We start from the raw sequence: 14,234 nt of genomic DNA on the forward strand, positions 1-14,234 counted from the left end.
CCACAAGCACGAGATCGAGTCCGGACGAACCAGCAGTGTCGGAAATGACATCCTGGGCTTCGACAGCGATGGGAACGTGGTCAATAAGCCGGACACACATGGTTAGTATGATGCATTTAACATGAATGTACCTGTTGTAGTTATTGTGATGATACATGTAAATTTTGGCAACACTTCAGGGGTGGAGCCTGTTTTATTTTGTTTGTTTAGACTTTAAATTCAAAACAGAGTGGACAGCAATACACATGTACAAGTTTCCATTGAAAACACTACAATTAAAAGATCATTATGAATATGTTAGTCACATCATGATATCATTAATAAAAGTATTACAATGTGTAATTGTATTGTCATTTTATGACATTTTCCCACATTAGATGTCAGTCAGAGAGAAGATATCTATATCTATAAGATACCTATGTCTATGAATATATCTAATGCATATCTATTACATGACCTGTAAGTATACTATTGTTTTTTTTAGGTGGAAGCCTTGATTGGATCAAGATTTGCCAAGAGTCCAACAAAGTCATCACCTTTATCGATCTCGCCGGCCACGAACGCTACCTGAAGACGACCATATTTGGAATGACAGGGCATGCTCCAGACTTCTGCATGCTTATGGTATGTAAGAACATTCTTTGTAAACCATTACTCAAGAACTTCTTCTGAACTACTGCTCAATTTCTACTTGGACTGCACAACTACTGCTAAATTGCTACTTAGCTACTGCACAACTACTGCACAACTACTGCTAAATTACTACTGAGCTACTACACAACTAATGCACAACTACTGCTAAATTACTACTTATACTGCACAACTACTGCTAAATTACTACTGAGCTACTGTAAACTACTGCACAACTACTGCTAAATTACTACTGAGCTACTGCTAAACTACTGCACAACTACTGCTAAATTACTACTGAGCTACTGCTAAACTACTGCACAACTACTGCTAAATTACTACTGAGCTACTGTAAACTACTGCACAACTACTGCTAAATTACTACTGAGCTACTGCTAAACTACTGCACAACTACTGCTAAATTACTACTGAGCTACTGCTAAACTACTGCACAACTACTGCTAAATTACTACTGAGCTACTGTAAACTACTGCACAACTACTGCTAAATTACTACTGAGCTACTGCTAAACTACTGCACAACTACTGCTAAATTACTACTGAGCTACTGTAAACTACTGCACAACTACTGCTAAATTACTACTGAGCTACTGCTAAACTACTGCACAACTACTGCTAAATTACTACTGAGCTACTGTAAACTACTGCACAACTACTGCTAAATTACTACTGAGCTACTGCTAAACTACTGCTAAATTACTACTGAGCTACTGTAAACTACTGCACAACTACTGCTAAATTACTACTGAGCTACTGCTAAACTACTGCACAACTACTGCTAAATTACTACTGAGCTACTGCTAAACTACTGCACAACTACTGCTAAATTACTACTGAGCTACTGCACAACTAATGCACAACTACTGCTAAATTATTACTTAGTTACTGCTAAACTACTGCACAACTACTGCTAAATTATTACTTAGTAACTGCACAACTACTGCACAACTAATGCTTAATTACCACTTAGCTACTGTTAAACCACTGCTCAACTACTGGTAAATTCATGTATGATTCCAGGTTGGCAGTAATGCAGGTATCATCGGCATGACCAAAGAGCACCTGGGTCTGGCGCTGGCCCTGAACGTCCCCGTCTTCGTGGTGGTGACAAAGATAGACATGTGCCCTCCCAACGTCCTCCTGGACACACTCAAGCTGCTGCAGAGATTACTGAAGTCTCCGGGCTGCCGCAAGATCCCCGTCCTGGTCTCCAACAAGGACGACGTCATTACCTCAGCCACTAACTTCACCTCAGAAAGGTGAGGAACCATGGAAAATAAGATCTCATACCTCTATGAAATGTCTTATTTTCTTATTTCTTGTTCCATTTATTCTTGCATTTGTAAGTAATGCTGTGTAATTTATTTTTTGCACTGGCTCCCATAATTTCAACATATATAAGCAGGAAATAGAACCTTTGACAGGGCTCGAAGTTAACTATGTCCCGATGTCCCGAGACCACTAAAATTTAGGCCGGGACAACTGAAAAATCTTTTTGGGACACTTTTGGGACAATAGGAAAACGAATCAACATCAGAATGTCCGATCTCCCCGCGGCAGGCTTTTAGCTAGCAATGCGTACAGCCGTACAATGTACGGCCTTCGCTAAAAAAATCGCAAAATTTACGCCCTGTTTTTTGGATATACGCCTTTGGTACGCCCTTATTTTCCCCCGGAAACTTCGCTCGAAGTTCAAATTCGCCGATTCCGGCGCACCGAGCCGCCATTTTGGGTGATTCTACCTCAAGTCTCGTGCAATCTCGCACTCACTCACATCTCGCGAATCGCGAGAGTCACACCCCATTGGCCATTTCGGCGTGACGTAGCGCGCCCAGGCGCCATTATTGGTGGAATATCTGATATCCCCGCTGTTTTCGCGGGAAAAATCACGCAGGGAAGCGTAAAAACTTTGATTTGTTTACGAAAACTCGTCGAATGCCTGAAGTCATTGGTGATAAGTACATGTATGGGATTTTTTTGGAGGTTTTTTTTGCTTGTTTGTCGGCGAAATGTGGGAAAAATAACAGCTAATGTGACGATGACATACTGGGGAGGGGGGCGGTGTCGGCACTGAATTCGTAGAAAATGTTGAACGGAGGTCGCGATTTTTTCACGGTAACTTGAGATATTACTTTTGTTGCAGTCTTTATTTTTAAAATATTGATAAATGGATGTTGTTTGTTGAGAAAATTTCGCTTAATTTGCCCTTGGAACACATCTTTTCTGCTATATATTTTCAATGAATTAAATGTTTGTACACATTTTTCTGTACTGTGTAAAGTTACAACGGTGATGTTACAGGCTACAAGTAACTTTTCCGTGCATTTATTTTCAGCTATGTTCTTAACAGAGTAGATACACAAAAGAAATATAAGATGTACCTGGCAGTCCTGGCTACACTTTCTCCTCTGTTGGTTTGCAGATTTTCTTGTAGACTTCTTTAGCTTGCTGTTGTTATATATGTAACAGTCAAGTTTCACCTTTAGCTGTAATGTTAATTTACTCTCCCTGATTGTATGTATTAACTCATGAAACATTATATTGTAAGGAATCAGTGTTACATTACTTGAAAATTACCTCATGTATTCTTTAAGCCATACCCACCTCAAATCAAGAACACATACCTCCCATTCTCAGGACAAAAGTAGTTTTGCAGCAAAGACAAAAATTTGGCTATATTCTACTTCAAAATGCAGGAATTAGCATTTCAGAGGCTTTAAATTTCAAAATTTTCCGGGGGAAGATACCCCCGGACCCCCCTACAATGCTCGTGCCTTCGGCGCTCATCGCGCGGCTCTGCCGCGCAGTGCGGAAAGTACAACACATTACAGATATACACCCTAAAAAAATTCCTAGCTAAAAGCCTGCCCCGCGGTTGTCAGGCGTGCGTACTCTGACTTACAGTTGTTGTAATACATAATTTCTGAAAATAGGGTTGGGACAGTCCATCCTCACTTCGGGACAGTTGAAATTTATTTTTGGGACAATGCGGGACAGTAGGGAAAAAAGTTAAGTTTGAGGCCTGCTTTGATCTAGCTTCCTATCATTCATATCATGTCAGTATCCCTTATATGAATAGCATACTAAAAAGAGTCTCTCTACAACATTCAAATAATAAGTACAGACACACAAGAAAACAGACAAAACCTTGTTGCATGACGGTAACAAGTTCACATTACATCCTTAAGGTCTAACAGAATTTCTTTTGTCCTTTTCCGTTCTAGGGTGTGTCCCATCTTCCAGGTGTCCAATGTGACAGGTGAGAACCTGGACCTGCTGAAGATGTTCCTGAACCTGCTGTCAGGGCGGATGAGCTATGATGAACATGAGCCCTCCGAGTTCCAGATCGATGACACTTACTCTGTACCAGTAAGTCATGAAAAATGTGTACTATATATGAAAGCTTAGTACAATGCAGGGCTCGAAGTTAACTATGTCCCGATGTCCCGGGGCCACTAAAATTTAGGCCGGGACAACTGAAAAATCTTTTTGGGACACTTTTGGGACAATAGGAAAATAATCAACGAACCAACATCATGATCTCCCCGCGGCAGGCTTTTAGCTAGCAATGCGTACAGCCGTACAATGTACGGCCTTCGCTAAGAAAATCGCAAAATGTACGCCCTGTTTTTTGGATATACGCCTTTGGTACGCCCTTACTTTCCCCCGGAAACTTCGCTCAAAGTTCAAAATACGCCGATTCCGGCCGCACCGAGCCGCCATTTTGGGTGATTCTACCTCAAGTCTCGCGCAACCTCGCAATCACTCACATCTCGCGAGAGTCGCACCCCATTGGCCATTTCGGCGTGACGTAGCGCGCCCGGGCTCCATTATTGGTGGAATACCTGATATCCCCGCTGTTTTCGCGGGAAAAACCACGCAGGAAAGCGTAAAAACTTTGATTTGTTTACGAAAACTCGTCGAATGCCTGAAGTCATTGGTGATAAGTACATGTATAGAATTGTTTTGGAGGTTTTTTTTGCTTGTTTGTCGGTGGAATGTGGGAAAAACAACAGCTAATGTGACGATGACATACTGGGGAGGGGGCGGTGTCGGCACTGAATTCGTAGAAAATGTTGAACGGAGGTCGCGATTTTTTCACGGTAACTTGAGATGTTACTTTTGTTGCAGTCTTTATCTTTAAAATATTGATAAATGGATGTTGTTTGTTGAGAAAATTTCGCTTAATTTGCCCTTGGAACACATCTTTTCTGCTATATATTTTCAATGAATTAAATGTTTGTACACATTTTTCTGTACTGTGTAAAGTTAAAACGCTGATGTTACAGGCTACAAGTAACTTTTCAGTGCATTTATTTTCAGCTATGTTCTTAACAGAGTAGATACACAAAAGAAATATATGATGTATAAAAATTTGGCTATATTCTACTTCAAAATGCAGGAAATAGCATTTCAGAGGCTTTAAATTTCAAAAATTTCCAGGGGAAGATACCCCCGGACCCCCCTACAATGCTCGCGCCTTGGCGCTCGGCTCCGCCGCGCAGTGCGGAGAGTACAACACATTACAGATGTACACCCTAAAAAAATTCCTAGCTAAAAGCCTGCCCCGCGGTTGTCAGGCGTGCGTACTCTGACTTACAGTTGTTGTAATACATAATTTCTGAAAATAGGGTTGGGACAGTCCATCCTCACTTCGGGACAGTTGAAATTTATTTTTGGGACAATGCGGGACAGTAGGGGAAAAAGTTAAGTTTGAGGCCTGACAATGCTTAACTTTCTTCAACACAAAATTATACACAGATCAAATTTCAATGACCACTGTCGCCTTCTTCAGGATCAATACTATCAGGGTGGGGAACTGATCAATATTGATCCTGAAGAAAGTGACAATGGTTGTTGAAAAGTTCATCCGTGTATACCTTTGTGTTGGAAGAAAGTTTAGCATTGTACTATGATTACTACCAACACAGATGAGCTTCCATGATTACATATGAGAGCTGTTAGCTACTTATGACAAGTAAATTAAAAAAAGTTATTTTCTATCAAATGACATGCTTGTGAAGATCTGAAATTAGTTATAGCTACTTTAATTGTGTCTATGTTTGTTTCTAAGGGTGTGGGAACTGTGGTTTCGGGAACATGCCTACGCGGAGTGATCCGACTCAACGACACGGTACTGCTGGGACCGGATCCGCTGGGCCAGTTCCAACCGGTCCCTGTCAAGAGCATCCACAGGAAGAGGATGCCTGTCAAGGAAGTACGAGGGGGACAGACTGCATCGTTTGCCCTCAAAAAGGTACAAAAGCACTTGATTAAGATAATGAATGACTTAATGACATAGTGACATAATGAAAGACTTAGTAGTAACTGTCTACAGCTACAGCTAGGTGTCTCTGCTGCAGTGTAAAGAATGTCGTCCTAAACATGACTGAGTTTATATTTCCCCTTAGAAAATCAGGTCAGAAAATCTACTCCAGTCATGAACTTTACATGATAAGGTGGGAGAAATAACCACATTCTTCCACTCTAGCGGAAATTTAAGACAGGAAATAAGATAACCTTTTCTGGGACCTATGACCTAGATTCATGTGGAAGCCAGCATGCAGGGGGGGGGGGACATTTTTACCTCTGATTCAACCTGTCACTGTACTTAGCCTGTCTGGATTCAACTTACACAAGCAAGCACACGAACAGGCACACCGAAAGAAAATCTTCCATACATGGACATACATGTAATGAAGAATTCAAAGGCAGTGCACTTGTATGAAAGTTCCTTTTTCATTCAATGTTTTAATTTTATTTTGCAGATCAAGCGCTCCTCTATCAGGAAGGGTATGGTGATGGTGTCACCTGACCTGCACCCACAGGCATGCTGGGAGTTTGAAGGAGAGATCCTCGTGCTGCATCACCCAACGACCATCAGTCCACGTTACCAGGCTATGGGTATGGTATAGTGCCATGTAGTGATTGGCCACCAAAATTTGAGATATTCCAGATATGACGTATCTTCATGTAATTGACATTTTCTATCACTTTTCATCATATTTGTGTCCTTTGTGTAATTTGACATATTGGACATAAAATAGAAAGTGCAGAAAGAGTCCGTGCTAGGTGCGCTTATTTTGTAGAACCATAACGAAATGTGCCTTGCCACAAAACGTTTGTTCAGGTGCATTTGGAAAATTGACAAAATGGCTGACCACTAAAGTGGCGAACAGAAACGGATAGATTCTCATGACACAAAGATGTTGGATCATTATGCTGATGGTGGATTTAATGATAGTACATGTTCAAAGATTTTACAGTAGTGTATACAATGTACTTTAATTTTGAGCATTTTTCTGTTAGTAGTAGAAAATGTTGAAGTGAACATTTTTATGTTCTGTTCAGTTCATGTTGGAAGTATTCGCCAGACTGCAACCATCATCACCATGAGTAGAGACTGCCTGCGTACCGGTGACAAGGCTCAAGTCCGCTTCAGATTCATCAAGAACCCGGAATATCTGCACGCCGACTGTCGGATGGTCTTCCGCGAGGGCAGAACAAAGGCCGTTGGGACCGTCACAAAGGTGAAACTGAAGTCATCGATATTTCGGTTGCCTCTTTCCCAACATTTTCAATTAAAAGTTGTTTTCCATAATGGTAACTTGTCCCCTGTTGTAAGTAACATCTGTACATGTATGTTTTTTGAGTTCTCAAACAAATTTTTTATATGAAGGTATCTAGTAGCAAAATCTATTTATAGATGTACATACATTATATATATTAAATTCCCTGAAAAATTAATCTGAATGTTGTTTTGCTGTATCTATAAAGAGATGCATAGTAGTATATCATAACCCAAGCACAGTGTTGAACAGTAGTTGATGAAGAAAAGGGCAAACAATACCACTAGCCTCTGGGTGTGTCAAACATTTGAATGTGGATCTGTGAACAACAATACAGTGACATAATTTTGAGTAAAAATTTTGAGCTGAAATTTAAAATTAGCGATGGATATTCTACCTGGATGTCTAACCTTCATCGACATTTCTTGTCTATATTTCAGATCTATCCGCATGTCTCTGCTATGGCCCAGACTTCCCGTCAGAAAGCAGGGAAGCATCACCACGGACACCACTCTAAGCACAAGGCCCAGGGGGGAGCCGGAGGGGGTGGGGGTAGTGCTGGAGGGGGTAGCACTACTACTGCAGGGGGGACAGGATCAGGGGCAGGGGGTGGAGCCAAGAAAGTGGTAAACCCTGTGGGTAGTACAGAGCCTGCTGCGTTAGAGAAGAGAATAAAACATGGTCCGACTACTGGCAACAAGCACTTAGGGACCCATGGTGAGGTGTAAGTACATGTAGTACACAGCACCCGTATGTCATAGTGTAGTGTGGTTAAGATGGTAACATTGGGGGAAGAAGGCAACTAGTGTTGTTTTACTGCAGAAACTCTTTTATTTACCTGTCAACTTGGTTTGCTACTTCTCAAAACTCATTGCTTTGATTGAGACTCAGAACCAGCGTCAAAACTGCGAAATGATGCAAATTTAACGTGAGATCTCTCCGAATGGGGTACCGGCCATTTCTAATGCATGGCTGTAGGAGCTTGAATGTTGGGTGAATGCGCTACAATGGCAGCTCTGTAATTGTACCCTTCAATGTAAAGCCTGCATTGTACAATGTACTAATAATTTCATCCTTAGACTTGTTTCTGGTATAGGGGAGGGGGTTCTTGTAATAGTGTTGTAGTTCTTAGCAAAAGAATAGCTTAGAAACTAGGAGAAAACCTATCCATGTTAGTAAATGATATTTCTAGGCTCTAGATGTGGTTAGACGTAGTAATGAAAATGTGTCCTAGCAGCTGATTGAGGGATTCAAACAACGGTCCTGATTGGACCAGATCAAGTGCATGGCAGGAATTTTTTAAGGATCGCTTTCGTCCAGCTTAGTGAGTATTAGGCAGCTTGTGTTTGCATGTCCATTCTAGAATTTTAGGTCATATAGGACTCTGCAAATGAAATCTGCTACTGAAACAAGAGACATGTGTTCCCTACATATGCTAGATAGTAGTTTATAAAAGGTTTGAGTCATCAAAAGTGTCCAAAATGATGAAACAGTGTTATAACAGTCATAGCAATGACAGTTATGAATTTTGATCCCACACATGATCATAATTGATTTGACATTGTGTCAACAGTTATCACAGTTTAGGCCACAGTACTTTTCTTTCACTGTCATATGATCTTTCTTGTCATAAAGAGAGGTTCATTCTTCTAGTGTACGTACAGAAATAACCTTCAATATGTGCTCCCTTTTGTTACAATGATCATAAAAACAAGTTGATAACATTTACACATATTCATTCAATATTCAACAAACCTGAGTAGATTTTCATACATTGTACAGACTACAACACTGAACCAATGACTAACGACATGAGACATGGAACTTTTATAGTCATCCAAATTGGAAATAAGCCAGCCCTGTGAAAGAACAGCAATCGTTTGGCGTATATACAGAATGTACTGTGAAGTATGAACGCATGCTTTGTAGGTTCTAGTCAACTGTATTGTGACCAAGTGTTACTGTCTATCAAAAGACACATGATGAAAATACAGTAGTAATATCCAGAATACAACTCTTGAATATACTTCCATTGTACGAACTTTTTTTCTATGGGTTTGCATCAGCGTTTGTCACAACAAAATGTACATTTTATAATCCTTTTCAGGACTAATTTCGTTGGCTCTTTCTTGGTATTTTTCTGATTGTTGTTTGAACAATGTCTAGATGGATAGAAAAATACCAGAATTAGCACACCATTTCATTCATTTTTTAAGGTTGCTTCTTGATACTTGGAGTTGATTTTTACTTTCCAGTTTGATGAAGTGAATTCGATTTGGATGTCCAATTTACATGCCGTGTAACAGTATGACATATATGCAAATTAGGGTGTGACAGTTTGAAGAGGTATGAGCCCAGTGTCATCACATTTACCTCCTTGAGTTGTCTGTTATCTTGTGTACATTATATGTACATGTCATTCTTGTACCAGTTGTGTTTTCAAAAAGTAAAATTAGTTTTAAATGTGTTTCTTTGTTTGTCATTCTTCGGTTGCACCAGACTCTTACAATGGAACTAACACACCAATACTGATGTGTGTCGTGCTAGTTACATACAAGTCCATTCTTTTGATAATGCTTTTTTAACCCAAAGAATAAAGATCAATAATGCTTAACAAGCATTTTGCATGCGTCGATGAAGGTTAGACATCTAGGTAATAAGAACACCAAAGAGCAGTTACTCAAGCAACTGGACATGATTTTGGATACGGTCAGACATGTCAACTAGCATCCGCTAGTTTTCGTCAGTGACACTGCATTTTGCATGGTTTGTGAATTTACATGCCAATAACATAAAACACTAATTATAACTAAACTAGAATTGTGCTGGTTCAGGCTGTGATGTAAAGGTAATGAATAAGTAAAATGGCCAGTTGTGACATCACTGGATACAAGACGGCCTGCTGCATATCATCAGAATCAAACATGGCGGGGCACATGGACTCCAACAAAAACAATACAGATTTTGCTACTAAAAACAGTAATGAAATGCCTGATCAGCATTACTGATTTTTTTTTTATGTTGGTGGTGATAAGTTGAACACTGTATATGCTAATTCATAAATTCCAATGGTCAATCGGTTGTGGAGATCAGCTGAATTTCTCCTTACCCAGATTCTAAGTTAAACAGTAAGGAAACTTAGCACTATAAGGTGAACAACAAAAACTATTAATTGGTGTCCTCCAAGCATCATCACGTAGAACCTCGTTAAGCTGACAAAAAGTGATATTTTCTGATAACCAAGATGATGAGGTCAAAGGTCAACAGTCAAGACCTGACGCTTTTTGAGTGTGTGGGTGTGGCCGAACTATTTGTTAACGGACTTGGTCGCGCACGACCGCATCTACATTCCATTTCTAATAAAATTTCCAGCGCCAGAAAAGTGTGAGTATATGTACAATGCTTAAGTGTTTTACAGTACTGATTTGTTAACATCAAGAGGTTGTTTTGAACGAGTATGATAAAGTTATAGTAGAGAACTGAGGTGTGTGTGTGCACGTGTATTGTAGGGTGTATAACCAGTGTGATACTATTCAAGTTTTAATGTTGTATATACTGGCATTGTTTGTATACTTGCATTTTCAAAGCATAGAACTGCATAAATTATTATACATAGTCAGTAGGTTCTGCTGACATTCTACTTTTTTTATGTTGTGTAATCAAGTTAAATGCTGTAGAAGAGTCAGTCTTCAAAATACCATATTGCCATTTTATTTGTGTCAGTTAGTAATGAAAATATCTAAACTCTGGTTAGGGATTCTATGTGTCCCATTTCTGTTGTGAAGCAAAAGGAAAAACCTCCTATTATGATGTAGTCACCTGCCTGCAGGCATGAGAGGTGGGACCTTTACCTATTAATCTTACCTTAGTGCCATTACCAAATCCCTTCTGCTTCATCCTTTATGTCCATATAATCAAATTTATTCACAAGAAATTTTGAGCTGTGACTTCCTTTTACCTTGCCGTTTCCAAAACTGAATATGTGTTTTATCTGTGACTTCTGTTTTCTTGGCAGGTGATGGATATCAGTCAGGCAGTGAACGTCAGAACCGAATGTGACCTCCGTGAGGGATATCCAACCTGGTTCCTGGAGCAGTTACAGGACTTCAGATCGGAGGGTCACCTGGTGGATGTCATACTGTGTGCTGAAGGCAAGGAGATCCCCTGTCACAGACTGGTCCTGTCGGGCTGCACTGACTACTTCCGCGGCATGTTCCGTGGTGGCCACAGGGAGAGTAAGACAGAAAAGATAGAGATAGGAGGGGTGAGTGCAGAGGCACTACAACTCCTGGTAGACTATGCATACAATTCTAAATTCACCATCACCAGCAATAACATTCAGTCTGTGTTTGAAGCAGCTAACATGCTTCAGGTTAAGCCTGTTGAAGACGTATGTGAGGAAATTCTGACAGAGTGCTTAAGTCCCAAGACATGTCTGGCAACTTGGGTGTTGGCGGACAAAGTGTCATGTAGAGATTTGTTGGAGAGGGCCAAGAGCCATGCTGTAAGAAAATTTGAAGAAATTTGTAGGATGGAGCAGTTCCTTGAGCTACCTGTGGACTTTCTGAAGACGTACATCTCAGATGATTGCCTTCATGCTAAGAAGGAAGAACGAGTGTTGGATGGGATCATGCTTTGGGTAAGACATGATCTTAAGGAACGTCAAAGTCACCTCAAGGAGCTGCTAGAGTGTGTTCGTTTATCACATGTAGACCAAGACTATCTCAAGAACATCTTGGAGACAGACAAGGAGTTATTAGCAGCAGTTCCTGGGATTGAGGAACTGATAAGTGATAAATCCAGACCTAAAGAACCTCGCCACATTCATCAAGAGGAGATTCTGGTTCTTGGTGGCCACACACTGACCCCAGAAGAATGGGTCAGACCTAACTGTAACTTGCACAGACTTGATCCCCACTGTGATTCCATTGGTATTACTCCATTACCAGAACCCCTTCAGAAGAGTTTTGGAATTGCAGCATGTGTTTTTAACAATGACGTGATTGTAACGGGAGGGCACAAGTCCCAATGTGAAGCCTGGAGGTACAAACCATCTCTAGATTCTTGGACTGAGCTGTGCGATCTCAATAGAGAAAGACATAGTCATGGGATGGCGGTTGTGAAGGGAAGAGTGTATGCTGTTGGTGGTGAGGAGTATGAGTATTCTATTCGTGGTATTTGTGGTTATCAACAAGGTGGTCTCCCTAACGTCGAGGTGTACAGTGATACGACCGAGAGATGGGGCGAAGTAGCATCGCTGCAACAGGGAGTTAGTTATTTTGGCGTAACTGCCTGTTGTGATAAGATCTATGTATTTGGTGGTAGGATGAGCAACAAGAGAGAAACTGATGTTGCTCAGTGCTACGACCCCACCGAGGATGCATGGACTTTTGTAAAGCCTTTGCCAAAGGCTGTGATGAACATAAAAGCTTGCACAGTCAACTCTAAGATCTATTTGGTTGGTGGAATGTTAGACCATGTCCTGTGCTATGATCCTCAGGAAGACGACTATGAGGACATGGCGGATCCCCTGGTATCGTGGTATGACTGCAGTGTCACGGTGTGTGGGTCTGAGATCTACATTACTGGTGGAAGTGAAAAACACCCTCAGTTTTTTAGTATGGTCCCCAGTGCTACAGTACAGTGTTACAATGTGAGCAGTGATACCATGATTATGTTGCAAGATATGCCTCTTCGACTAAGGGCACACAACAGTGTAACAATAGCAAAGCCAGGGCCGTCTCCAGGACCCATCCCTTCATCCCAGTCTTGATTAAAACACTTTGTTGTGTACAAAAGCTTTGTTATCCATGGAATGAAACTGATAAAAATGTATTTTCCTGAGCTTAAGATGACAGATGTGATAATGACTGGGATGGGAAAAACTTTAAAAACTGGTGACAGCCCTAAACAAAACCATAACTAATTTTTCATTGTCTGAATCAAGTTTATTAACATTGAAAACTGATAAACCCCAGCTATCTATAGTTGATAGAATATACAAGGGAGCTTGCTACATCAAGTCTGTAGGAAGATATAGGAAGTTACTACATCCGGTTTACTTGAGTGCATCTCCTAACATTTGTGCCTTCAAAAAGACATACAAATTGTGTCATATCTCTGAAGAAAAAAGATTTCTGGTAGTGAATTGTAAGTCTAAACTCATGATCATGAGTGATAAGGCTGTGTTTATTAGGTTATTTGGAAAGGGACCAGTAGCTGTAGAAATTCTAGATCTCCTGCTTTTGTTTAAAGGGGACAAGACTTAAGACTACTAACTTAATGGCTAATGTTTTGAAATATGCTATAGACCATTTGTTAAGTGGTGGAAGAATCATTAAAATTGGAAATGACCAACAAACATACATTCCAGTTTTTTTTAAATTGTATTGTGCCAGTCATGCCACCTCAATGTCTCGTAAAATGGCACTTGTATGTCGAGTATAGAGGGGTACTATCACATTTTTTCACAAGTAGACAAATTTATTTCCTATTAGGCCATGTTGATTTGATTATATGTATGACATCCTCCGGGAACTCCAAAACTGATGCGAGCGAGCGAATAAAAAAAAAGTTTGGCCAAAAAAAAAAAGTTGCCTTTAGTATGAAATCAAAGTGGACAGGAAGGTTGAACATAGGACTAAACACACATAGTATGATATACCAATAGTTAGGTGTAGGGACCAGTACATCATACTGGTACCCATGGTGCAAAACATTTTTTTTCTTCTTGGACCAATCCGAAAAAAACAGACCTGAAAAAAACAACAAAGGAACAGGTTTCGCCAATTACAAAATGGACACACTATGTCGGCAGCCATTTGGGGTCTAACCGGGGGGCCAAGAAGACAACAAGAGCGAAGTCAAGTAGAGTTTATAGTCAATTGCACCAAGTTTTTACAGTCAAAAGTACAGAGACAGTTAGCTTTTATTACACGGAGATGGGATTTTAAAATGCAGTGGGAGTCCAATAATCCACCAAACAGATTCCTTTGTAGCAAAATTGACCAATTAC

General features: G+C 40.4%; 2 protein-coding genes across 2 annotated transcripts in view; both read left to right on the plus strand.

Annotated features, from left to right (window-relative positions):
* LOC118429112 (GTP-binding protein 1-like) overlaps nucleotides 1-9,686 on the plus strand; it is a 16,035-nt gene extending 6,349 nt beyond the window's left edge. The window contains exons 5-12 of the mRNA XM_035839493.1: nucleotides 8-101; nucleotides 485-624; nucleotides 1,671-1,909; nucleotides 3,875-4,019; nucleotides 5,725-5,907; nucleotides 6,419-6,554; nucleotides 7,002-7,180; nucleotides 7,660-9,686. Coding sequence (XP_035695386.1) covers nucleotides 8-101; nucleotides 485-624; nucleotides 1,671-1,909; nucleotides 3,875-4,019; nucleotides 5,725-5,907; nucleotides 6,419-6,554; nucleotides 7,002-7,180; nucleotides 7,660-7,947 — 1,404 coding nt within the window. The 3' untranslated portion in view covers nucleotides 7,948-9,686. The remainder of the gene's footprint in view (nucleotides 1-7; nucleotides 102-484; nucleotides 625-1,670; nucleotides 1,910-3,874; nucleotides 4,020-5,724; nucleotides 5,908-6,418; nucleotides 6,555-7,001; nucleotides 7,181-7,659) is intronic.
* Nucleotides 9,687-10,530: 844 nt separating this feature from the next.
* Nucleotides 10,531-13,575, plus strand: LOC118429637 (kelch-like protein 24). Its single transcript, XM_035840201.1, has 2 exons — nucleotides 10,531-10,603; nucleotides 11,235-13,575. Exon 2 carries the CDS (start codon nucleotides 11,238-11,240, stop codon nucleotides 12,990-12,992), a length of 1,755 nt encoding a protein of 584 aa, XP_035696094.1. The 5' UTR covers nucleotides 10,531-10,603; nucleotides 11,235-11,237; the 3' UTR covers nucleotides 12,993-13,575.
* The last annotated feature ends 659 nt before the right edge of the window (nucleotides 13,576-14,234 follow it).

The sequence above is a fragment of the Branchiostoma floridae genome, chromosome 13, assembly GCF_000003815.2.
Source record: "Branchiostoma floridae strain S238N-H82 chromosome 13, Bfl_VNyyK, whole genome shotgun sequence".
In the NCBI taxonomy this organism is placed as follows: Eukaryota; Metazoa; Chordata; class Leptocardii; order Amphioxiformes; family Branchiostomatidae; genus Branchiostoma; species Branchiostoma floridae.

Bases quoted from the DNA above. Each gene is read 5' to 3' on its own strand.
- LOC118429637 (XM_035840201.1), top strand. From the start codon at position 11,238: ATGGATATCAGTCAGGCAGTGAACGTCAGAACCGAATGTGACCTCCGT.